The sequence below is a fragment of the Sphaeramia orbicularis genome, chromosome 22 (assembly GCF_902148855.1).
Source record: "Sphaeramia orbicularis chromosome 22, fSphaOr1.1, whole genome shotgun sequence".
In the NCBI taxonomy this organism is placed as follows: Eukaryota; Metazoa; Chordata; class Actinopteri; order Kurtiformes; family Apogonidae; genus Sphaeramia; species Sphaeramia orbicularis.
Window position 1 is genome coordinate 33,207,595 of NC_043978.1, and position 26,786 is coordinate 33,234,380.

Consider the following 26,786-nt stretch of genomic DNA (forward strand, 5'->3'; position numbering starts at 1 on the left):
GATTATATATGGAGTCCATCTCCTTAATAACATTATAGGTGACATAACTTTTGGGAATGGCGCGTCTTTTAGTATCGCGAGTTTTGGACGTGATTCAGATTCCTACTTTCCGGGAACACACCGATTCAATTTAGCGGAGAGTCGAGCCTGTACAATTAAAACCTCAACATAAGGATTTCACTCGGTGTTTTATAAACGTCTTTAAATTCTCGTATGGCATCGGTTTTGTGTAACTGGTAGCTTTAGATGCGTTTAATTCCAGGCAGCGCAGAGCATGTATGGATGCTAATGTTAGCGTGCTAACGTTAGTTTCTCAGCTTTAGCAACTGTGTCAACTCCTGTTTAACCTGGAAGAACCATGTGTCCGGAGCCGAGGGGAAGCTGGATCCTGACAGGCGCAACCGTCGCTTGTGTCGCCGCTTTGTATGTGCCCTGTGTGCAGCGGACCGTCCCCGGTGGAGACTCAGGTTGGTTGTAGCCGCTAGCTAACAGCGCTCCTCCGGTCATGTGTCTGTGTTGTGTCGGTGACAGCCAATCGTGACGCGCTTTGTTGGTGTAGTCGTAGCCGCTACAGCTGCGCCGGTGCTGTCCGTGGTGCTGCAGACACAGGTTAAAAAACCCCCACAAAAACAAAATAAAAACCTACGCGAGTAATATGAAGCATTTTTGAAACGACAAACTAAAACTCTGAAGTCTGATTTTTATCGGTAACACAACGGTACGACGCTTTTAATGAACTGTCATGAAGAGTTTTACTGCACCCAATAAAACTAGTTGCTTTAGAAGTTTATGTAGGAGTGTAAAGTATATTCATTCCACCATAAACACTAACAATGACAGATAATAAGAGGTGAGTTATGATAAAATGTTATTGTTTTTTATTCCCCAGAAGTCTGTGCACAGTGTAAGTACAATCCAGAGTACAACAGAGTAAGAGACAGAAATCAGTTGTGTTATTTCTACTGCTCTTTAGATTCAAGTTTCATAGGTTGTTTCAATATTTACACAGATATTTATTTTGCCACGTATGTTTACTACATTTATAATATCCTTATTTTTAATGAAGAGAAAAGAGATTTCCAATTGAGCTTTTATTTATTTATACAATATATTTTGAACAGTTAATGTCACTCATTAATAAAAGGTTACTCATTCATTTTCTGAACCTGCTTTATCCTCACAAGGGTCACTGGAGCCTATCCCAGCTACTTATAAAAAGTTATTATCTTACAATTACATTACAATTATGTTTAGTTCACTCCATCAACTTCATGTCTCAAGAAGAAGTGTGAGTCTGTTGGTGGAAGAAGTGTGAGTCTGTTGGTGGTTCCATGGTTATCAAGGAAAAGGGAGATTACTGATAATCTTGGAAATGTATGTAATTTTTCCAACTCAAGCATGCACATTTATAGTACAACTAGAACGAATTTGTAATCACATAATTGCACTACATTGTGAGTTTATTTATTTGTACAGCTTCAGTCCATACTGACCTGGTGCTGAAACCATGCATTTATAATGTTCATATTACAGCATCATAAAATTTACCTCATAACAATTTTGCCAAGTTAGTTATCTGTAAGAATTATTATTTATTACCTATGATGGGGAAAAATGGATTTCCAGAAACTCCAGAATTCCAGAAACTCCAGAATTTCCAGAAACACATTATTAGCTTGTACACAACTTGTAATGACAGAGCATTGTTGATTCACAAAATAATGTGAATTTAATATTATGTTGTGGTTTTTCCTAAATTGAATTTGTCCTGTTTTGTAAGCAGGCTTCACTGTTGCCTCAAATGTTTTCCACTCAGTGCCTTCCTATGTTGTAGGCCAAAGTGTTTTCCAACATACTTGTAATGCAGTTTATGAAGGCCAGCCTTGCACAATTACAAACAGTGTTTAGAAGTGATAGCTAGGTTACAAACTTGTAAATGTGGACTCAAGGCCGTGAAGGCTGTGCTTGTTAGGTTTGTGCTGCTCTGGCATATGAGCCACAAAAGGGAATGCACATTTGCTGAGTGAAAGCCCGGACAGATATGAGCGAGCGGAGACGAGGAGCGAGCAGGCAATTGGAGCACCGAGTAGCCCTGCTGGTTGTGCTGCTGTCTAGTGAACGGTGCCTTTGAAAAAAATGGCCAGCCCCTTCTCCACAGTGTTTAGGGACGGTGCAGGATGCCCGCTCTGATAGTGCCAGCTGAACACCCTTTCGAATTCTCCAGGTCTCCGTCTCTGTGTCCTAATCTCTTTAGGTGTGATGTGCCCTGGAGAGGCTTGAGCGCAGCCCCGCGGGTACGCTGTTGTCTAGGAATGTGGAGTGTGGAAATGATGGGGATTATGGGAAGACTGGTGTGGGTGCCCATGCTCCACTATCACAAAGACTCTTGGCACCCGTGCTGCTACCCCGTTGAGTCAATATTTTCCCTTTTTAGTATTAGGGCTGCAGAACTGCATCTCTGTGGCACTGAGATGGCTGTGTTGGCTCAGTATTAGTTTGAGTTTCTGTGTTGAATGGTGTGAAAGTGTGCCACTACTGAGGGAAAATGAGCAAAATTGAGGAACTGATGAAGGATGAGGAAGTGTGATGTAAAGTGATGGCAGGTAGCTGGCGGCTCATGCCAGGTGAAATGGAGCTGCGAAAACATTTAAGCTGTGCAGGTGGAGGAGTTCTGACTTCATGGTCCATTAGACTGATAAGAGTTAGGACTCCTCATGTGGCAGAAATTTAGGCATCGTAATTCACTGTATCGGCAAGGTTGCAAAATAAGCGAGGCAGCCAGTGCCATCTGAAATCCAGCCGTTATGTTCCATAATTGCTGCTATGCATCGTGGGCCATATTTATGCTGTTTAAATATTACTTTTTTAGCACTTACAGTTGGTGACATTGAAATAAGCAGCTATTTTCTGCAGCTTTTTATTTTTATTTTGTTTGATTTACGTGAGCCAGTGTGATGTTTAACACCACAAGAAATGATTCATTGTGTTTGCATTGGAAAAAATATAAATATAATACAAGCCTTTCATTTTTAATAGACTTTTGTCCCTAGATGAAATATAGTGTATTAATTTCCCAAGTGTCATACACAAATTGTATACAAGTGGAGAAAGGGACTAATTATATTGCCAGTCTTCATGTAGGAAATGAGGCCACAGTTCTATTGGCTTTATTAGATGGAAGAAATGACTACCTGTCTAGCACCAGTAGAGGGAGCTGTCTTGAGCCGAAAACATTTATCAATGTCATTTAATCTGAACCAAATTTCAATTTTCATGAGTGGGAGATGCAAACATTGGGTGAGAAATCAGTATAATTTGAAACGCTCTGGGTGTATTCTGGCACAAATGGGTTTGTGCCCAGATACATTAAAGCTTCCTCAAATAGCTTTTAGGGGTTTTCTTTTCAGTTTGTGCTGCACCTCACACAGAGCTTGTCAAAAAATTGTGTACCCAGCTCTTATTTTTAAAGCTTACCTCATTCTGTGACTGTCACCGACGTTGCCTTTCTGTTTGTGCCCAACGGACTAAACGAGACATTGAGACACTGGGAGTGTGGGAGCAGAGGAAAAGCACGTAGAGCAGCAGAAGAAAGAGGATGGGAAAGGACCCTGATGCATGGGGAGGATGGGACTGGAAGCATTATTCTCAGATCAGCATATGTGTGTCTTTGTGTGACAGAGCATTGAAGAGGGAGTCTAATGGTTTGTGTGTGTTTATGTCTGTGTGTATGTGCGGGAGAAAGAGAGGGAGGCATCAGGGGAGAAGCGAGAGATGAAGAGAATGAGCGTGCCGCTTAGGAAATGTCACACTGGGAAGATTTGCAGGTTTTGATCCTGGCAAATTAATGCAAAACCCCAGTGCAAGTATTTGATTTGGGAAAACTTTGGGAGCAGACTTGTCTCTTAATAATAATTATTGGGTTTACATTATTTCCTCCCCTATTCTCTTCCACAGGAGAGCTGATCACCACTGCTTGTGAGCTGGGGGTAAGTATTAGCTGTATTGTTTAATCAATTCACTCATTAACTCTTATAAGCATTAAGGAAGTTTAATTAAGCATGGGCAGAAAGCAGATTAATTTACTTTCAGTCCACAGGTTTTTCCCCTTCTTTTCTATACACTTATTTTACTAAGTTGCAAGTAGAGAATGCTATAATTTGCAACCCGTTTTTCAAATCCAATTAAAGTCAATGGTGAGGCGATGGCTTTTGTAGGCTTTGCCTTATGTACGGTATAAGGCTTATTATATCCACCCCTCTTTTTTGTGTGTGTGTGTAAGCCGCGAAGAATGAACTAAATCGGGTTAACAGTTATAATAAGTTTTATTATTTAATAAAGTTTATTACGCCGCTGTGATCCTTTTAGGGAGGCTGTGTCGGTGTCACTATGCCAGTAATCCTGCCGTTAGTGCTGCAGTCCGTGTGGCCTGCCTGTCTGCCTTTCAGGCCTCCCTAGGGCCTCGCAGGCCGTCCCTGGGCCCCAAAGCTGCTGGCCCCCTCTTCTGATCCCCAGAGCTCCGGAGATCGACTTCTCTTTGCTTCCTGTGGCCTCTGTCCCTCAGCTGTCCTTTAGCTATGAGATTGTCCACTCCTGTCTGCCACTCGGTTTTCCTCCAAACACTTTTTACTCACGCTGATTTTGAATTACCTGCCTATTTAAAATGGAGTTCACCAGGCTGTCTGTTGAGTCACTCCTTCTCTGTTTCAGTTCCTCAACTTCTCCTGACCTATATGTTTCACCTACAGTCCCTCCCACAGATTAGATGAAGTTGTTTTTATGTTGAATGTAACCAAAGAGCCTTGGTCGTCTTGAGATGACCGGCGGTGTAGTCACACTCTCACCTTTCAGCTCTGTGTTCATTTGAAGTGCTGCCCCTTCTCCCTGCCTGGCTTGTGTTATCAGTGCCAGGGAATGAGTCTGTGTTTAATGACTGAGTCGTTATCTGGGTGGAGGAGACTTAGAGGCTAATTGCTGTGATTGCCGAGATCCCCCAGGCGAGAATGACTGCGGCTCGGAGGTGGTTTGGGGGGCTGGGGCTGGCGAACACCACGTGCTCTGTCATCGACTCTGGGGAGCTGCACTGTCCTTGGGAAGAGGCCAAAGGAAAAGAAGTGACGAAGAGTGTGGGATAAGGGCTGTGGTATCATAAGTGTCAGCTTGCGGTCAGACAGGATGGGATGTGTCTTACCACCAGCCACCACTTGCCAAGTTTGACAGTTCAGATATCAGTTACAACTTTTGTAATATGTTTTGCTCTAGTTCTTTACCCTTCCCTTATTTCACATTTTCCACTTATTGTGTTTTTGGATTTGGATCTCTTACTTCATCTGTTGTGTGTCTTTAGGTTGCCCATCCACCAGGATACCCTGTCTTCACCCTGTTAGCTTACCTGGCTATGTGTCTTCTGTCCTCACTCTCTCCAGCCCACAGTGTCAACCTGATGAGTGGCCTGCTGGGGGCTGCAGCTAGTGGTGCACTCTGCATCACTGTCTGCAGGTAAGGACATGAACGTCATAAAAGGATTAAAGGGATGGAAGTCTTGTGGTGCAGACCTGTAGCTCTGTAGTTGGTTTGTATATAATACCCTATAAGTTACCACAAAATGACTTGAATGTGGCTTTTTCATGTTCAGTACCAATTCCAATACTGTAAGCTTAAATATCAATCAGTATTTAGAAATCTGATGAACAAGAAAAGGAACCTGTAGAACAATGTTGGTGCATTTAACAAATGAATCCTCATTACATCTAAATGTAGAAATTGTGCTGTCCAGAGTTCCAGACAAAAATGAAATGAAAATATTTTTTTTAGAATGCAGAAAAACATGTGCCACTTGAAAATAAATGTACATTAGTTGCAGTGTGGTATGAAAAACAGACAAATGGCATTTCTGCTAACCTTTTCCCCTGAGCAAAGGTGTCTATCAAAGAAGTTTTAGGTCCTGCTGCCTGCATGAATTCATCATGTAGTGCCTAAAAAATGTTCTGAAAGTTGACTGGGTCAGAGCTCTCAAAAACTTGCAGAGTCTGTGTATTATATCAGATTATAATTTTAAAAATATTTCTTCAATTTTGTGTTTTTGTCCGATGGTAGGTTAATAATAATATGACAACAGACTTGTAATAACACATCAGCCTGTATAATAAAAGTCAAACATCCAAGGGAAGTTAGAATAAGGGGGAGATGTGTTTTGAGTGGACAGTCTTTAAACATCCCCCTACTGGCCTCCTGTGTCTTGATGCTGTCTGGAACAGAGAGTGGTATTTTTGGGTCCTGACTGACTGGCAGTGACGTTCCTGATCCTCTGTTCAGTATTCAAGAGCAGAGCCCAGCCGTCTTCTTCCCTCCCACAACCCTGCCCTGCCTGTTTACCCATCAGCCACCCGTTGTGAGTGTACGTGTGTGTGTATGTATATCACAATTATCGCGCCCTCCAGCCCCCACCCCAACGTCCCTGTTCTCCTGTCCTCCCCCCACTGCCCAGCATGCTCCCAATCCTGACATGGCACGATTTCTAATCTCCCCCTTTCTTGCCTCCTGGGTCTGAGAGGAACAGGATCACTAACTCCGCTCCTCCCTCTCCCCACTCTTCAACCTTCTCTGCCGTCACTCAGTCATGAACACAGTTTACAGACTGCATCTACCACCCTGCAGTTTCGCCTGCTGCTGACCCCATCATGTAAGGAGTATTTTACAGCTCCCCTCTTTGTGTGTTTATCTCACACGGTTGGCTGGACTACCTTACTTCACCCTTCTGCTGATCTTAGTAATTTTCCACTTTGCTTTGTTGGTGGCAGCTTAGTGTCAACATTTTTTTCTTTTTGTCACTGTTTATGCACACTGGGGCATTTCCAAGCATGTCATATACTTCTGATTTACTATCCCAGAATAGGAATTGTTGCATATGATGTAATTTCTCTTCTTTGTACACCTTGGCAGCCTGAGTGGATCCGGTGATAGAGCAAAACCAGTGTTGTATCTGCTCCCACGTTTCCACTTTAGGGCCTACATCGTATGTCCTTGAACAGTCTGTGCTTTTAGACCAGAGGTGCATTCACATTAGCCCTGTTTAATCAAACTCTAGTTCTTTTGTTCAGAAAGTCTGGTTCATGTGGGGAGGTGTGAATGCACAGTTGAACTCTGGATACAGGAAGTGGACTACAACCCAAGGCATTGTGGGTAAACAGATGTGGTGGAAGGGAAGTTGCCTTACACTAACGAACAGATAAGCAATGCCTCTTGTTCATTGTTTGTCTTGTCTCCTCCTTCAGTAATTCATGATGCAGTGCAACCACGGGCAAAGAGGGAAATACGTTAGTCCAAAGGTTCGGTTCATTTGACGAAGTGCAGCATGGAAGCAAACTTGGACAAGCTGGAAGTTGCAACTTCAATCGAACCAAGTCCCCAATACTGGACTATTAGGTGTGAAAATGACTTAGTCACACTACAGGGTCAGCTCTGCTGAACAGAAGGGTTAGACGTTATTGAATAATGGAGCAAGAACATTAGAAATCCACATGCACAAGGCTGATACGTACGTCCTTGTGTGAATAGTTTAACAATATCGACAGTAAAAGTTAATTGTCATTTTCTGCAGGCCTCTTAGCTACCATATAGCAGAGGTGTTGTTGTTACAGCACGTAGGAGATGTTCTTAACATGCCTTTGGAAAAACTACCATGTTTTATTTGCATTGTTCTGAACTTTACAGCAAACTTCCTCTGAAAGCTACTCGGTGGTTTAACTCAAAGTCACTTGCCCATTTGGCATGCTATCCTGAAACTGGGTCTCTAGATATATTATCATGATCTGGCATTTTATTCACCCCTGGGCAATTCAGCAATCCTTATTGTTGAACCCTGTAGTGACGCATAGACTAGGAAGGAAATGCTCCCCAAGGCCCCTGGGTTTAAGGCTCATCATGCCCAGGACAGGACACGAAGAGAACAAGAATCAAGTGAGGACTCAAAGAAAAGAGGGGACACTGTGCCTGTGTTTGGCTTTATCTCCCTACTGATCCCTTAGTCTTTATGAATTTGATGAGTTACCAGTCGGTCGGCGGATTGGGGGATTGGAGTTGTTGGCTAGACATTTACAGACTGGTATTTTGAGGCCAGGAAATATCCATGCAGCCTGGGCAATACTTGGCTCACAGTGTGCATGTTAACTGTGGCCCTGTTTGTAATCTCTGAGGATTTAGATCCAATTTTGGATTATGGTCAAGTAAAAAGTCATTATGAGGACCTCCAACCTCTACCACCCCCCTCTCAAGGCCTGATGGGTAGTAAGGACTTCAGCCAGAGCACACAGTCACACCATTTAAGCTCTTAAGTATGAACATATAATCTATGCTTTCAATTTGAAAAATAAGCATAAAAGGTTTTACTCATTATCTCTTCAGAGCCCAGTTTGGAATAAGCTTGTGGTTGTGATTTTAGCTGGTGCACTTGGCTTGGTGAGGGGCCATTGAAGAGGGCAAAAGATGAGGAGGGAGTTAGGGGGTGAGGGCCTGGGTTCTGGTTGGTCAAGACCTCCCACTTGATTCTGGTTTGGGTGGTTTGATGATACCAAGAATATTAACTCAAACATCCTCCTACTACCTCCCGTGAAATGCCGTAACTGACCACAGACATGATTATGTAATGTCTTTATTTATTTTTTGTCCCTTTGGAGGCCTTCCTAAACTTTTTAACTTATTCTCATTTTGAGCTTTGCATCAGCTGAGAAGGGAAGCTCCCCCTCCCAAAACAAATCATCGCTTTGTGAGATTATTTTCAGATGGAAAAATATATTGAAGTTAATACGGGTACTTGAAGGCAGTTTTGCTCAAATAGTAAATTGTAAGACCTTGAAATTCATCTGGAATATACCCAACATGGCAAGCCTTTGATGTATCAATTTAAATTAGTCGGCCAGATTGCCGTGTTTAATGTGGGGGAATGTAAGTTGATAGGCTTGGAAGCCACTTCTCTCTTGCATAAGTTTAAATGTAGCACTTAGCCTCCCTTTGATTTGTCAATTACAGTTCTCTTGGCTTGATCATATGGTTTGATGGCCAAATTGCATGTCTTGTTATGTTTTCACACCGTGGCCTGACAAGCCTTTGAGGATGCGGACATAATGATAATTGCTATCGATTGCACTCGGAGGTTCACAGAAAGACACATTTGGCCCGTGGAATGCTAAAGGCCTCAGCCGTGAGTCTCGAGAGGAATGCACCCTTCATAGTGGTATAATCCAGACAGCTCGGCATTCTGTGCTCCCTCGTTTCACAGTTTATCTGCTAAAGCTGCTCTGAATCTCTGCTACCTGAGAGGAATCTCTTTCCATTCCTGAGCTTATCCTGAGAAACCAGGAGCAGACACGTTAGCATGCTGACAGGCGTCAGAGCAGAAAAACAACCCCACAAGGCTCAGTCATCAGCACTTTGTGTCTGATCACATGATTACATAACAGGAGTGTTGAAGCACACCAAAATGCATACCTGCAAGAGGCTCCCCTGCCAAGACCTGGCCCATGTGGCACAGCTGATACCTCAGTGGACAGGAGAGTGGGCGTGGTGCCATCCCTGCCTTGAGCTGCATCCCCAACTCCTTATAAGGACCTCCACCATATGGTCCCGATGGCACTTTCCCTCTTCACTCCACTCTGCCTGCACAGGTGGGTTGTTTTTTCACAGGGGTGGAGTTGTGTGCGTCTTGTTAAGGGTCACGCACACACTCACACTGGTGAGTGTGTGGGGGGTTATGTTTTTTGCAGCCTTGAGCCTAATTTCCTCATTTTTTGGGGCATATTGAGTATAAGTTGTAATATCTTGGAAACAGATGAATAAAAATATTTTGTTGGATAAGGTGCTCACCTCTCCCTACAGGTGGCAGGGCCACCCCTCCCTTTCACATCTGCTATAGTCAGATAAAATCTTCATCCCAAGTGGCAATAGAGAAAACACCCGTTGCAGTCATTTTTGTCTGAAAATGCAGAAGACAATTTTAGGTTTGTCTATTTAAAATGCCCCAATCTCAGGACCTTTTGTTGCATTTTCTCAGTATCGCATTCGTTATATTGTAGTCCAACAGACCCCCATCCTCAGCATGACCAATGGTTCCCCCAGGACTCATCCTCTAATACAGTTAAACAGATGTCTAATGAAGATGTTATTTCCTCATTACTGGCTACGGGATGGGGATAGAGAGGAGGAGGAGGGAGGGTTAGATAGACAGCAGAATACAGTACCAGTTTAATATTCCTTTCGCCCGTGGGCCCGAGATTGTGTCTGCCTCGGACGTCAATATTACATTCTTCACCCACCACAGGCAGTCTTAATAAGGCACCAGGCACGGAGACGGATCAGACTCGGCAATTACAATTCACCCAGAATTAGTTAATGGAATCTATACAGCAACATTTATGTATCACTGGTGTGTGCCTAATGACTTTGTTGGAAAAGGCAGCAATAAAAATGGCATTCAGTGAATTGCATAAACACAGGATTTTTGTAAATTGTTTTTTTTTCTCCCTCTTCCTGTAATTTTTGTGTGTTGGGTGGAGATTAAGATGGCATTCTGGGAGAAATTGTCATGTCAGTGGCTGCATTGTTTGAGCAGAATTGTGGTGATTAATTTTACACGCACTTGGAGCACTGGAGCGCTCTCCTGGAGGAGGGGTTTCTGAGCAGCAGAGCCGGGACCCTTATTTACCCTCCACTCTGTTCGAGCAGCAAGCCTCGTTGCTGCACACCGGATAAAGCAGGGAGACAGAGAAATGCCTACTTTGGGGATTGGCTACAGTATAGACTATGGTATTTTAGATGTAGATATACATTTTTTAAAAAGACGATTATAAGAGTGGGGCCATGCAATTTTGGAAAAATGAAATATGATGGCTGATTTACAATCTGACAGTATTTGTTTTTTGGTGAATTTAGAAGACACTTTGCTGAAGAATCAATTTTACAAGTGATTACTAATGTTTCAAATATAATGACTAAACAAAAATATCAACAAATCAGTGTTTATCGGGTTACAGTATAAAAATTGAAAAAGCTAATTATCTTATCATTAATTTATCCATATCAAGGCTGGGTAATATAACCAAAGTTGTGTTACAACATTAATAAGAGCTGACAGTAAATAAACAAATTGTTATTTACACTGGTATGATGTAAAATGGAAAAAAAATACAATTATGTTAAGAAATTTATTTGAGCCATTTGGTAAAATGAAAACACAATATGATCATATTTGTCATGATACGATTCCACTAAGAGTTGAGAACTAATACTGAAATGCTGCCTAGCCCTAATCCATACGCTGACCAGCTTTACATTCATTCAAAGCTTAGATATAAAGCTTAAATTTGTGTATCAATTGCTGCTTGGCTTTAAAATTTCAAAGCAATTCATCAGACACTTAACACTGTCATATAATAGCTACTAAGTACCCTGCCTGGTGTCCGGGCCAGAGGAGAGCCCTGGGGTGTCATCGAGGGCCAGCTGGAAACCTCTGCCTCAGCCTGAGCAGGCAACCTCCTCTACGGGCTTTTTACCCTCTTCAGGAATGTGTGATTCTTTTCCAGTGCTGCTTCCCCAAACCACCACTCGGTTAGAGAACAGAGCAGCACTGATCTGCAGTGGCACAGCTGTGGTATTGTCTGCTCCCTGGGGTGGTGTGTGACAGTGGCTCCCTTGGCCAGCTCCATTGTGAAGCCTCATTCAGTGCAGAGTGCTGGTGTAGGCTTTTTGTGTGCTGTTATTTAGCACAGGCGCCTGGTGTTGGCACATCTCTGGCCTATACTGGAGAACTAAGGGGGTGAATGAGGCAGGTCCCACTCTGACACTTCAGAGTGATTATATTGAGCTTTTGTTGTGTCCTTGAAGGGGACACTACTTAACACAGCCTAGTGTGTCATTGTCATTTATTATTTTTGTTACCTTTGATCTTGTCCTTTTCAACCTGGTTGTAAAATCCTTTTTGCATGCAATAGCTTTAAATTTATGGTAAAAATAAGAAGAAAATTGACTTGTATTTTTCTTTTCCTGTATCAAGTTTGTGCTTCATTCCAGGGTTTACGCACCATAATAATAATAATTTGTCATTGACTTAATTACCCAAGTGATGACACAGACGTTTTGGCAGGATGGATCACTTCAGGGTAGAATAGTCTCGTTGTCAGCTGTGTTATTCTCCTGCCATGTCTCAACCAGACCATTGTCACTGAGCCACAACATTTCAGCACAGCAGCATCCTGCACCACATTGAGTCGTGATAACAGGGAACATGGCCACAGTGGTGTCAGAATATGTCCTGCTTTTATCTGTGCGCCCTGGGAGCAGCCAGTCTGGAGAATGAGCTGTGGAGGGGCTGAGAGGCAGACTGGGACCCAGGTGGTCCCTCACAGACAGACAGGTCATTTACAGCCGCACTGTACACACATCACTGGGCTCTTACAGACTGACAAGCTCTAACAGAGAGATTTGTCAGCCACTCAGGGAGAATAAAGAAGTCGAAGAACAGGAATGTGTGTGTGCACGTGTCTGTGTGTGTGTGTGTGTGTGTGTGTGCATCTCTGAATATGCTTGGCTATCAGATAGAACTTCAGAAGCCAGAGCAGACTTGGTGTAATAACCCAATCCCTGGACCCCCACAAATGACACCCAGTGCTACCCTAAAACCAGCCCCCCGCCAGGTCCATAAGCTACGGGTTAATTGTCATGCAGGGAGGTAAAATTATGGGTGCGGGGGGTCTGTGCACCTCCACAAAAGTCCCCATGCTTACCCCCCTCACCACCCTTCTTCATCCTTCCTTCAAGTTACAACTAATTCCTGGAGCGGTGTAGTGAGAAAGACGTTGCTATCTCTTATTAAAAGCCACTCCTAGACGCCCCATCAACACAGTTGACTAACCCCCTCCCCACCCTTAAATGCGCACACGCACACACATTCATACTCATTCACCGAGCTTGCCTTACAGTGAACACAGAGGAAAAATAGTGGAGAGTAGGAGAGAGACAACCCAAGAAAAAAGGGGAAGTAGTCAGCAAGCAGGAGTTTTTTTTCTATCCTTCTCTCGCTCTCCCTCTCCTTTTTTTTCCTGATTTACCGCGCTTTCCTCAGAAAGCTCCATTGTTCCCCTAGCCTAAGTCTCATCAGGCCTTTTGTGGCTGACTATCACAGCGGCAGGCAGAGAGCTGGAAATGTATAAATGGTATCATGCCTTGTGATTAATGGCGGTGCTTATGAGTCAGGTCTGATAACGGGCCTGCTCTCTACTCAATTTCAGATACCGTTAATGGAATCTGTCTTCTGCGATTGTAATGTGAGAGCGCCTAATTTGCTATGGAGCTTGAAGCTGTCACCGGCAAGGGATTGTGGGGTCATAAGGGACCTGGCAGCCGTTTGGCCTGCAGCTTGTATCTGCGGTGCTGAATAGAGCAGCTCTCTGCCTGTCAGTTAGCTGATAGGCTGATGAGGACTCTAAGCCACTCCACACAATGGCGGAAAGGGCCATACTGCCTGACTTCCCTAATTGTCGAGCCTGCTCATATTTCAGAGCCAGCATGCCGGGGACTGGGCTGCTTTTTTTTATTCTCTTTTTTCCCCTCTCTCTTCTTGAACTTTTTTTCTTCCTTTTTCTATATTTCATCCTTCATCCCGCACACTGTCTCACCCCTATAACACGCACTCTTCTGCGCTATTTTTCCTTTTCTTTTCCTTCTCCCCATCATTTGTCGCCTCCCTCTCCCCCTCTGTCTCTCATTTTAGTAAGTGGTGGGTCTTAGCGTATGACAGATTATCCCAAGTTTGCTTCAATTACTGCAAAAGAGATGGAGACAGTACAGGAGAGGAGGAAGGGGAGAAAACTTTTGTGCACACATTATATTTAAGAAGCTGAGGATAAAGTGCTATCTCTACCACGGTGGTTTCTGTGCCAGTCTGCTTGAGATCAACCAGCTGCTGGGGAGGGAGTTCTCATGATATATGAATGGCCCAATTCAGAGAGTGTTTTTCAAGGTCTTGTCCGAGAAGCAAACTTGGGTCGAGGGAAGATTATAATGGGTCCCCAAATTAGTCTGGGGAAGTGGTAGCTTTTATGATTGGAGAATTTAAATTGTGTGCGAAGCTGCTGACTTTGTTGCTTTGACTTTTTTCTGTGTCACTGCAGTGTAAATTAGGACAAATAAAAAAAGAGAAAAAACATCTCATTGTATTCCAAATAAAATGAAATTTGATGATTGCATTTGAGTTGACGAAGCAGTGCTTCTGTATATGGCTGCCATGTTATGTAAATAAGAGATGAATTGCGGGGTATGCAGTATCTGAAAGGCCATCCACGCTGTCAGGTTAGCAGGTCCTGGCCCTGGAGCAGTCCTGGCTGGAGGTCTGTTCGCTGTGTCCAGACTGAGCTGGCAGTGGTCCATGGTGGCAGAAGTCTTCACCCTCAACAACCTCTTTGTCGGTTTGCTCTTCTACTTGACTGCCAGCTTTCACTGTGCTGAAAATGCCACCCAGAGAAGCAAGGTAAGCCAACACACCACACCCACACTCTAACTGGGAACTATTGTTTGTCATTTTTCTCTGAATAGTCCATAAATGCCTGGTTTGGATAACTTTACTGCTTTCTCAGATTGCACATCTAGGGGCTGTTTGCTGTGGTTTGGGTCTCTGTAACCAGCACACCTTAGTGCTATATGTTCTAGTCCTCATTCCCTGGGTACTACACCGTCTGTACTCTCAGAAGGTAGGTCTAGGGTGGCCTTGTTTATCAAACATTAACTATATGCCTTTGCTGTTTCTATTATTATTACCTCCGACAAAGAGGTTATGTTTTTGCCGGCGTTGGTTTGTCTGTCTGTCTGTCCGTGTGCAAGATAACTCAAAAAGTTATGGACAGATTTGGATGAAAATTTCCAGAAATGTTGATACTGGTGATCTGCTTTAGTGGAGGTCTGAGCTCTCTGAGTGCTTTTCTAGTTATTATTATTATTTTTAGTAGTAGTAGTAGTAGTAGTAGTAGTAGAGGTATTTGGATTTGACTGTCCCAAATGTTTATTTTGCTAAATGATATGGAGTAAAAATGCTTAGTACTTCTAAAATGGACATCTGGTTTTGGGGAACATGAAATATTTGAGAACATCTGTTGACAGGAGCTATCTTTGCGCGGCGTTGTGTCTTTGGGAGTGTGTTTTCTCACTGGCTTTCTGCCATACATCTACCTGCCCATATCCTCCTACATCAACACGGCTCGCTGGAGCTGGGGAGACCAGACCACTCTGTCTGGCCTGCTAACCCACCTGCTGAGAGCTGAATATGGCACTTTCAGTCTGGTATGTGCTCTTTCCTGCGCTACTTAGACACACCTGTGTATTTTTTTTCACCTGTTATTCTGTATATGTTCAAGTGATCCTTGTGTCTTATACAGGGTGGGGAAGCAAAATTTACAATATTTTGAGGCAGGGATTGAAAGACAGTGTATGACCAATTAGTTTATTGAAAGTCATGAGAATTTATTTGCCACAAGAAAATTTACATAATAGAAAATGTTTTATTTTATGTGTCCTCCTTCTTTCTCAATAACTGCCTTCACACGCTTCCTGAAACTTGCGCAAGTGTTCCTCAAATATTCGGGTGACAACTTCTCCCATTCTTCTTTAATAGTATCTTCCAGACTTTCTCGTAATAGTTTTGCTCATAGTCATTCTCTTCTTTACATTATAAACAGTCTTTATGGACACTCCAACTATTTTTGAAATCTCCTTTGGTGTGACGAGTGCATTCAGCAAATCACACACTCTTTGACGTTTGCTTTCCTGATTACTCATATGGGCAAAAGTTTCTGAAAAGGTATGGATAATAGTGTTAGGTATGATTATGACATAAATATATGTTTGGTTTCAAAACAATTGACGTAGTGCCTGCTGAGAAAAAACAACTAAATGTTCACTGTAAATTTTGCTTCCCCACCCTGTACATGTATTTTAGCTGCACTCTTTTTTTATGTGTGTTTGCAGGCAAAGACAGAAGGCTCTGTTGACTTTACCACTATGCTTCGGTGAGTAGGCCCACTCACTCATTCTCATACTTTTTTTTACAGTTGCAAATAACTGAAGTTGAAGTAAACAATTAATGAACTGTTCACACACATAAGACTAAACCATCATACAATCAGGTCATTAAGGAGATCATAATCAGTTTCCCAAAACTGTTAAAATTACACCGAAAATCAAACTTCATATTGGTTGGTTGGTTAAAATATAGAAATGTAAAAATACAAATTGTTTTCAGGAATATAACACGGAGAAAATTTTACATTATAGATTATGTGTTCAATCAATCAATCAATCAAATTTTATTTATATAGCACCAAATCATAACAAAAGTTATCTCATGACACTTTACATATAGAGCTGGTCAAAACTAGACTATGAAGCCAGTTAACAGAATCTTGATATACTTGTATGTTTTAAATCTTCATGAATAAAATAAAATTACTGTGGTGTAATTTTCTGTTGATACTGTGTTTATGCACATGCATCAGTGTGTTTTTTCCTTGAGTGGACTGTCAGTGGCATTTCAGTGGTTGTCATTATGGGTATTTTATTCTTGGACAGTAGGTTCTAAGACTGAGAGAAGAAACAGTAGATAGTTTGATCTGTGAAGAGATGGAGGACCCAACCACTCTTTGCTCTGGCTCTGGTGTTTTACACAGGTTTAAATGCAGACACATCAGTTTGTTGTGAGAGCCCAGAATCATTTCTGCAGCCCATCTCGCTCGCTCTCCTCTCTCTCCACAGCAGCTTTTGTTCTTCCCATTTCACTCTCTCCCATCAAAGCAGAACTGAACCTGCTTAGAGGGCCAAATCGCTGTGTTCTGTTTCTCCAGCAGTTTGAAATGATCACTCAGCTCTGGTGTTTAAGCGTGACAAGCTGTGATGACAGACACTGCAATAGAGCTGGAGAAATTGTATTTTTCCACTCCAGCACCCCCCACCACTGCCACCCGATTCCCTCCCTGCTCTCTGCCACCACCACCGCCACCACAGTCATCCCACTCCTGGTATCTTTCTCCAGCTGACGGGATGGGGGTGCATGTGCGTCTTAAGACCCCCCACTACCAGCCCCCCTCTGCCAAGCACCCACCCCTTCCCATCACCCCTGCTGCTTGATGGACAAGCACACCTTCAAGATGGGGAAAAGAGGCGAACATGACAGGCATGTCACACTGGAGACGTAAACCCGCTGGAGAAGCTGACACACACACTCACAAACACACGCGTGTGAGCACATCCACACATAGTGTACATTGGGAGATATAGAGACTCAATAAGCTGTCAAATAGAGATGGGTATTAAGGAAGAGGCAGGAAACTATCTCTCTGCTCTGAGCAAGCGCTCTGTGACTGACAGCAGCTGTGAGGAGAGGATGGGGCAGCGGGTGGTGGATGACACAGTCATTCGTATCTGTCAATCCGATTGAAAGAAGGAACGCACAGTCCAAGGAGTTTGTTTTGATAGGGGATGGAGGGCGTTTAATAATTGCTGTCCTTGAGTTCAGAAGCAGAGGGAGATGTAGTGTCTTTGGTGGCCATCATAAATGTTTATACTGTTTATGTGTTTGTGTGGGTGTTTGTGTGTCTTAGAGCCCAGTTGGACCACTGCCTGGCAGACCTTTCACTTCCTGTGCTGGTTCTGGCAGGAACAGGCCTGCTCCTCTCCTCACAGGATAGGTAGGATGAGCATACAACAAACCAAACTCTGTCACACACATCACAGCAGACACTTAGACCAAAAATCTAATCCCCTGGAGTAAAAGACAGGGAACAAAACCGCTGACAAAATAGTGATTTTAGAAGAAATAAACACAAAAAAGCACAGAGGCACCTAACTGTCAAGCTGTCGTAACGCTTCACATTCAAATCAGAAGCGGTTGATGTGTATTTTGGATTGTGTGTGCAAGGAAATAACTGATTTATGTATCTGTACGTGGCAGTGTGATCAAGTAATTCATTACTGTAGTGCCTTTGCTGTGGCTGGTGGTGGGGTACAGCTGATAAAGCCTAGTGAAACCCCTGGGGGTCTGAAGGGCAGTAGCCACCCCCTGCTTCACCCTCTCCTGGGGTGCACTTTGATAAACTTAGCTACATACACGCACAGATGAAAAAGAGCAAGGTCATAGGACCCAGAGGGGAAACTATGCAAATTTACCTTACAATGAAATGTGGAGTGAATTGGTTTGTATATAAAGGACGTTTTATACAATGCTCGTCAGTGTGTTCTAGTGGCCAGCCAGGGGAGTGCACTATATCGGCCTGATGGCAGAAACTTTATATCTATATTTCCCCTTGCTTGAAAGTGTCTCTTCAGGTTCAGATGAGCAGTAGTTGTTGCCATAAGGGTAACATGTTTTCTTTTCAGTGTATAAGTACATTTTACAGCTGTACTGTAATGAGTTTATGATTCACTGGTTGGCAAAGGCTCATTATGACTCACTCAGTCTGCATTAGAATATCAATCATGCACCTCCTAGTTGGCATATACGTTTGCTCTCAGGCTTGTGATCTCCATCCCTGCACTAAAATGTTAACGGTTCAAAACAGATACATTTTTACAGTAATATACAAGACGAACATGATATGAGGTGATAATGAAGCCCTATTAGCGTATTAAAATGTAGTGTGGAATGTTTTTAATATGGGCCTTTCTTCTCCTAGGATATGTCGCTCAGTGTCCTTGCTGTTTACTGTCATGCTGATGATTTACTCGCTGTTTTTTGCTTGGAGAGCCAACTTGGATATCAGCAGACCCCTACTGCTTGGAGTGGTGAGCTATTGGACTTAAACCTATTCTATCAACGCAGTGTTTGCCATTCTTTCCATTTCAAGACATGTTATGGGCTGAGTCACAACTACTGAAAAGCTTCCTAAATATGAGAAATCTATGTATGCTGTACATACTGTAGGTCTGAGATAAAAGCACCTAATCAGCAGCACCCCTTGAAGCTGATCTGGAATGGGTCCAGGAGTAAAAAAAATACAGGAAACACCACTGTGTCTTGTACTCATTTCCTGTAGGTGGAGCGTTTCTGGCTACAGAGTGATGCTGCAGTGTGTGTGCTGGCAGGCCTCGGTTTGAGTCACACACACAATGCTTTGGAGAGGAGGCTGGGCTATGGGGGGTTGTGGAAGACCACAGGCTGGGTCCTCACCATGGCTCTGCTGGCACATACAGTGCACACCAATCACAGGTGAGTTCCAAGTTATAATTAATGTATTCCTGAGAGATAATAGTGTGCAATATACTGTACATTTGCACAAAAAAGATGAACGTTTTCATATCAACTCCAACACTTTGTTTGTTGATATCTCTCAAATCATATACAGTTTAATAAAGAGCAGAAAGCAGGCCCATTATAATGTTTTAATAAATAAATAATGTCACCAATAGGGCTTCAATACTTACCTACACAACATTTTTTCTATCAGTTTCCCATTTCACAAAAAAAAAATGTACGATAAACATTATGATACAAACGTTAAGTTTTATTTTTCAGCTCATTTTTACTTTTATACACCCAAAGACAAGAAAAGAAATCACATGACATATTGATAAAAATGTATGATGCTTCATGCACTGACACTGATGAGGTTTACTCCTTTGGTATCAACATGTGGCACAAAACTATTTTTTTATACTTGATCCAAGCAGTTTGGTCTGTTCCGTGAAATATTGTAGCTTAATGCTGTAAAAATGCTGAATCTGGGAACTAATAATCTCTCAGACCAATAATCGGTTGCTCTATAATTTTGCGTCTGTACATTCTTGCTGTAGAGCAGTGTTTCTCAAACTGTTGGGCGGGCCCCCACGCGAAGGCTTGTCAGGGGGGCATGGGATCTCTCCTGTTTTTTTTTTGTTTTTTTTTCTTCAGGTTAGAACATGTAACGGGTGGAGGTAATGTTTTAGCGTTGGAGCACCCTGGACTCATTTTAGGGACATACAACAAACAAATCTACTGCCATGGTGATCTGTCACTAGACTAGACAAAGAGTTTAGGTTTGGAGAATGGACAAGACTTGGACTGGAAAAGAAAAATGTGCAATGTTTCTGTTTTTGTACAGCTTGCACTTTATTGTTCTGAGATGTGCAATGTAAACAGGCTCATTGCAGGCACTGATATTGTTCAAATGTTCATCAAAATTTGTTTGTTCTAAAAAAAGTAACTTTATTGTCATAGTTGTAAGAAAATTGCCCATTTCCTATTTTTATTAGGAAAAATATTGTCTCAGGGAGCAGTCTTGAGTTTATTTGTATTGTTCAAGCAAAAATCTAAGTTATTTTTAATTTGCAAGACAAATTATTCAAGGAAAAGCAAAAAATATTGTTACAATGTTGATGTTTCCTTCAAAAAAAGTTATAATTGCACCACTGTTACACTGTTGTTGGGTTTGAGGGGGGCCTGGAGATTTTTCATCCTCCAAAGGGGGGCCAGACAGAAAAAGATTGGGAACCACTGCTGTAGAGGCACAGAAGTGGTGCATTTTCTTATTCAAAACCAAGCATAAGAATGATCATGGACTAGTCTACATAGAAATCAGTGTACAAGCTCTTATTGTGGATGGAGACATCCAAGACAAATGGGAAAGGAGTGCATAATTATAGATACGTTATGATCCATTCACACTTTGAAAATAAAAAAAAAATGATTATCACATGTAAATCTCTTTGACAAATTTCATATTGCTCTTATATCTGTGCTGTTTTTGTTCAATTTCAAAGCCCTAGAGTTGTAGGTAATAGAGCCAAATATGTTGAAAGTTACTTTTAACTGTACTCTGCCATGTAGTAAAGTAAAATAAAAACTGCTTTTTATTCTTGTTGCTTCTAAAATCCTCATGCATAAGTTTTCCCTGAGTCAACCCGATTTGTTTCTCTTTTGCTCCTCATATTGCAGGTCTGAACTCCACATGTCAGGCTTTCTCTGCTCACTCCATGGTAGGGGCTAAAGAGAGGCACGGTTAGCACATAGATTCCACTCGCAGAGCTCAGTCTGAGATGTTAGCTGTCCGAGAAGGCAGATTACACCAGCGTAGTGCTGGGGAGTGCCAGACAGCCATCACTGAGCAGCTTTGATCAAGGGGAGAGCATGGCCTGTGCTGTCAGACCCATCACACCTGTCTCTCCACGGTTAGATAGGCAGCCGAAGTGCTCTGCCGAGTGGAAGGGGCGGGGGCACTGACAACTTACCCTCAGAGCACCTTGAAAGCATACCTACAGACACACTTGCATACACACTTTTATACAAATCACACACACTTCTAAGCAAGAGTAAGGATGCATTCAGCTCCATTCAAAGTTCAAGCAAACACAAGTGGTAGTTTGATGTTACTGTACGATGTGATGATGTTTGTGCTGATGATTCTAGAGAGTGTGATCAGAGCAGAAACAGTGTGGTGGAGAGGTTCGGCCGGGAGCTCCTTGCCTCTGTTTCAAAAGACTCCATCATCCTGACCAGAGGAGATCTCCCTGGAAACTCGCTCCGCTACCTACACTACTGTGAGGCTGTACGGCCTGATGTACGCCTAGTTGACCAGGAGGTCAGATTTTTAATTTGCCTCATCAATACCTTGATTAGCTGAATCTTAAGTTTGATTCATCAAAGCTTTGATATCAAATAATCATACATATATTATATTTGAAATACAGTTTTATTAAATCTGTCAAAGTTGGTTCTGAAGAACTAAAGGCAAAGTAGTGTTCAAATCAATGCATGCAGCAGAATGGAACACATAAGGAAAAAATCTCTTAACTAAGAGATTTATGGAGCAGTGAATCAAATGAATCCGGTCTTGGCCTTTATGAACCTGTTTGTTTCTTTCCTTGTTGCCCCCATGTCTCTCTTCCTCCCCTGTTTTTTTAATCTGACACACAGGCTTCGTAAAAATCTGCATGATCTCCTAATTTAACAAAAAAAAAATTAACACAACATTTTAACGTATGTCTGTTGTCATGCATCAACTTGTAGAGAATGTAAAATCATCATAGTTCATGAAATTTACTCAATTATCTGCTCAAAGAATATTCAACAAGAGCAAGTGAAGGTCAACCAAAAGTACACAGTGGACTGCACATTAATTGTAAATCTCACATGATGCAGAGTTGTTGAGCTGGCTTGATTGTAAGATTATTCTCTGCAGATGATGACATACCCTTGGTATGTGGCCAGGTTGGGGCATCATCACCCTGGGGTCCACTTTCCAGGCCGCTGGTGGGATCCGGTCAACACTAAGGAAAAAGACACCTTCAGTCTGGAGCAGTTTCTGTCCCACAACACAGAGTGAGTCACTGAGACACAGTTAAATGCCTGAGAGAAGAAAGGGATGGTGTAAAGAGATAAATAGAGAGCTATAAAACAGAGAGTGAAGAGAGTGGGAGGCTCACAATGGTCCAAATGAACAAATGGGTGATCTGACGAGGCAGAGATCAGTAGAATGGTTGACAGCGGTGAGTGCGGGGAGAAGATAAGCCCATAGAACTGTTGAAGCCATAAAAGGAGTTTGATGAACTACAGAAGTCGACTAATCTACTTGATTTGGTTAAACACTCTCTGGTGGACTCATTGCTGCTCCCTTCTCTCATCACTCACTCCACCAGGAGATGCTGACACTAGGAAACTGGCAGGAGACTTGTAAATACCAAGCCCACCAGGGGGCAGTGTTTGCCTGGCCAATGTACCTGACTCTGTGGGGTAACATTGACCTGTGGGATTAACCCTCAGGCCCCGAGCCTTTGGTGAGCAGCACAGGGCAGGAGGGGAGCTAAAAGGTGTTGGGATGTTTGTCTGCTCGTGTCTAATTTTACTGTTTCTGTTTTGAGAAGAAAAGATAGTGGCTTAAAAAGGAGATAATTTTAGAAGACTATCTTTGTTTTTCTGCAGGAGTGATGTGTTTGCCTGCATTGGGCTATCTGATGGAGATCCAAGCTGGGAGGGCAGCTTCTCTCGCTGGCCTCTGGGTGTATGTGACTACATAGTGCCTGTTCAGAGACAGTTTCACCCTGAAAAGTGGGCTCAACGCACCCGCAGCATCTACAGCTGGAGTGAAGCTCACAACAGGTGCACACACATACACACACATACAAAACCATGAATACCTCTAGCAACCTGACTGATTCACAAATGATCAGTCACCATAAATTCAAACTGTACAGTTAAATATTGTAAAAACTCATAAAACCTCACAATAACCTAACATCTCCAAAAAAAGTCATGTGTATCAGGTTACATTAATTGACACACAGGATATCTAGAATGCTTCAAATGACAAAATAGTGCATTATTTCACTCAGTAAAAACATGTGCTGGAGCTTCAATAAAACTATGAGACAAGGTGATGTAGAACATGCTGTATATATTGTCATCATTTAGATTGAAATGAAATATTGTGAGACTTTAAAGCTTGTTAAAAAAAAAAAAAAAGAGGTGACACTGTATGTTGAATTAGGGGTTAAAATACCAATATGACACTTTCATGATAGTGGATTATTTATTTTGTCATGGTATTGAGACCAATTTTCATTTAGAGTATAATATACCTTAACTAATGAGACTTTGCCACATTTTTTATCACCACCATCTCCGTGGCTGCTCTCCTCTCTGTGGTCTCCACAGAGCTTCCTTCAGTGAGGTTGTCCTCTGTTCTCCCTGCTGTGATCCAGTTCTTTGTAAATTCAACCAGAGCAAGACATTAGGCCCTCAGCCATATGAAATGAGACTGAAGATGAAAAATAATGAGTTTCTTATTGCGTTTTGTCAATAACTGTGTCAAAAGTGGAATTAGTCAAAGCTCCATATTCAGTTGCTGTTGCCAGCAGCCCTTCATTCACTCAGATATCCACGGCTGAATACTGTGACATTATTTCCCGCACACTCACGACAAGCGTGTCCACCGATGCCCACAAGCCAAAAATTAGCTCGGAAACCCTGCTAAAATATTCTTTTGAAGAAGAGGTCAAATGTTTACAGTCAACAAAGTGAAAAAAGGAAGATGTGGTTTTACTCCATGTCTAATGTGCTAGCTGGTATTGTTGCTCAGTCATTTAATATTAATGCAACAAACATTGATGTTTAGTGTATCGAAACTTGCACAGTTGAGTGGAACAATGCATTCACATAAATAATCATTTATAGTTAGTGGAACTCTGCACAAGCTAATGCCTGAAGCTGTGTAGATAACACACTGTTTTTTTTAACGTCTGAACAGTTTCCATCCTGCGTCGTGGGAGCGTGTCGCTAATGAGGAGATGTGGCAAGCCAGGTATAGTAAACTCTAACAGGAGCTACTGCTTTCCTCTGTGGAGCAGTTGTATACTTTAGGGTGCAGATAAAAGCTGCGTCACAATGCATACTAGCCTCCTAGAACATCTCCATAAACCAGTCTTGTGTGGTAGAGCATCTACATGTACATTCTATTTGGTGGCAGCATCTACATAAATCACTCCATTGGAGTGGTGCGTGTGGATCTGCATGGCTCATCCATCCAGCACTTAGCCCTGAGCCTGCGTGCTTTGTTTCAGGATGAAGACGGCTTTCTTTCTGTTTGACCTGGCAGAAAGGATGCAGGGAGAGGGGAAAGCTCGCCTCTTTGAGCTGTCTTACACTGTGAGTCTGACCTCAACAAACATACAACAATAATGTCAGTTACCATAATGTCACAGATTAAAGTGCCTCACAAAGCACTGTATATGATAAATCCAAGTTTTTTTGTGTGTTTTGTTAAATGTCTGTATGTATTTGTATATGTGTTTGCTCTGCAGCTGTATAAGGAGTTAGTGGAGGCCCACACAGACTACCCTCCAAACTGGGACAAGAACTTGGCACTAGCCTGTGAGAGGCTGCTCCGCTCGGGTCAGCGGGGGCACAGTCCAGACAGCCTGCTGACCTGCAGCACAGAGCACTTCAGTCTTTACTTAAAGAGAGAACCCACAGACCCCCAAGCCCCTGCCATACGCTCTGCCATCACTCACCTGCTCAGAGAGAGAGCCAGACTCCGCCAGAGCCTGAGGCAGACCCCATGACAAGATCTAGCGAGACCTTTGTGGACCAGACACGGTGAGAGAGTGAGTTCAGTTGAAGAAGGAAGAACTGGGGTTGAAGTCTGAGCAAGTGTGCCTTTTCTCAGGGATTAAAGGAAGGGTTACAGACTGAGGTAGCGATGTTAACTTAAAGTCTTGGCCAAATCAACTTCTGAAATGAGAGTTGGACTCAAGAGAATGCTGATTCAGACATACTGCTCTATACAGAACTCTCAACAAAGGATGAAGTGGAAAAGACTGAACCATGCTTCACAGGATTAATGTTTACAGTTGACCAGGAACGAAGCCTTAACTGACCCCAATCAAGCCTTGCCTGTTCCCCTTAAATGCACTCTTTCGATTGCTTTATCGTGACATCTCCTCCTTTTTTTCTCTCCTCTTCTCTCACAGCTTTTTACGTGGTGATTATTTTGCCTCGGCCACTGCTCCACTTCTCTTTTTCTCACATTAGGACGGCAAGACTGAGATTGAGGGAAACCCAATTTGGGGCCAGAAATGGGGGATTAGAGTGGTTGTTTAATCTAGGACAGACTTGTGCTGTGCCACAGTGTTCTCACTCCGCATCACCAACACTACCCACCCACCCCTTCATCCATCCATCAGTCCATCTTAGATGGTCCTTTAAATGTTTCAAACTAATGGATTTGATGAGGGTTTTTTTCTCTCTTCCTTCCTGATGGGAGGGCTGTAATCTCTCATGGATTTGAATGAAATGTGAAATGTCACAATGCCAGGAACCCTTTTAGAGGTGTGTTTATGTGTGCTTTTTACATCTACATCTGTGTATGTGAACATGCATCGAGTTTCATCCAAGCCCTGATGAAATTGTGTATAGACATAGTCAATAAACACATTGGCATAGTGAAGAGCACAGTGCTTTGATTGTAAGAGGCACAAAGTCATACAAACGTCCTGGGAGACAGAAATGCAAGACTGTTAGCCTCCAAAATGAACTTTTAACTCAGAGAGGGTTACTTGAGAGAAAATGTAACTTACAAACACACCAAGTAGATTGTAGTTATTACTTCTTTGCATCTCCTCAGTTTGTCCTTAGTATCCAGCACCAATTCCACTCTCATAGTGAGAGCTGTTATACATACCACTAGAAAGCTAGGACAGTTGCTCCGACTGTCCTTTGCCTGAGTGTTTTCTTCAGGGTGTAATCTTCACTCTCTGTTCGCAGGCCTTGTTAGTGGCTGTCAGCGGGCTGGATGATCAGATTCAACCTGCTGTAACACAGATGGTTTGGTTTCTCATAAAACACTGTCACTCGCCCTCATACAGATTAAATGTCCCACTAAATGTTTGTTTAATACATTTCTAATAAAAGATTTTAACCCATTTTTCTAGTGTATTTGGTATTTTGTTTCACATATATGTTGATGTTTCAGTGTTACAGGATACTCCTTTTGCTATTAATGTTTATGTGTTTCCACTCTAGGTTCGCTGTTTACTCTCATGCCCTGTTGTTATTTTTACTTTACTTTTCTTTCTGCCCCTCCTTTGTCATTCCTGTCTTGTCCCCCACCCTCTCAGTCTCTCATCCCCTCTCACCCTGTCTTTCCCTAACCCCTCTGTTCCTCTCCTCTTCCCTGTCTCTGAGAGTCAGTTGCCCACCCTAAATCAGCAAGCTGCCGAGGATTGTGGGAACCCATGGAATCGCCGTGACCAGGGATGCAGGCAGGGAGCCACGGCAACGCTGGAAT

The 26,786-nt window shown here is 42.7% G+C and overlaps 1 protein-coding gene across 6 annotated transcripts; it reads left to right on the forward strand.

Annotated features, from left to right (window-relative positions):
• tmem260 (transmembrane protein 260) lies at positions 1–26,786 on the forward strand. 6 transcript variants are annotated; one of them, XM_030126957.1, is made up of 17 exons: positions 1–467; positions 3,955–3,986; positions 5,345–5,496; positions 14,338–14,515; positions 14,622–14,735; positions 15,142–15,321; positions 16,006–16,046; positions 17,634–17,720; positions 18,705–18,813; positions 19,065–19,237; positions 21,413–21,584; positions 22,185–22,324; positions 22,925–23,101; positions 24,249–24,302; positions 24,562–24,646; positions 24,802–25,096; positions 26,617–26,786. In XM_030126957.1, the coding sequence occupies exons 1-16, from the start codon at positions 359–361 to the stop codon at positions 25,060–25,062; spliced, it is 2,064 nt and encodes a 687-aa protein (XP_029982817.1). In that variant the 5' UTR covers positions 1–358; the 3' UTR covers positions 25,063–25,096; positions 26,617–26,786. The 6 variants fall into 6 exon arrangements, with proteins under 6 accessions (XP_029982817.1, XP_029982815.1, XP_029982814.1 ...); XM_030126955.1 differs by having other exon boundaries at positions 24,802–25,104; positions 26,617–26,716; XM_030126954.1 differs by lacking the exon at positions 26,617–26,786 and adding an exon at positions 26,264–26,421 and having other exon boundaries at positions 24,802–25,104.

Excerpts from the sequence above, each read along its gene's own strand:
- tmem260 (XM_030126957.1), top strand. The coding sequence starts at position 359 with ATGTGTCCGGAGCCGAGGGGAAGCTGGATCCTGACAGGCGCAACCGTC. Across the intron at positions 22,325-22,924 it reads TTTCTGTCCCACAACACAGA|GAGTGATGTGTTTGCCTGCA; the intron begins GTGAGTCACTGA and ends GTTTTTCTGCAG. Across the intron at positions 24,647-24,801 it reads TCTTTGAGCTGTCTTACACT|CTGTATAAGGAGTTAGTGGA; the intron begins GTGAGTCTGACC and ends TTTGCTCTGCAG.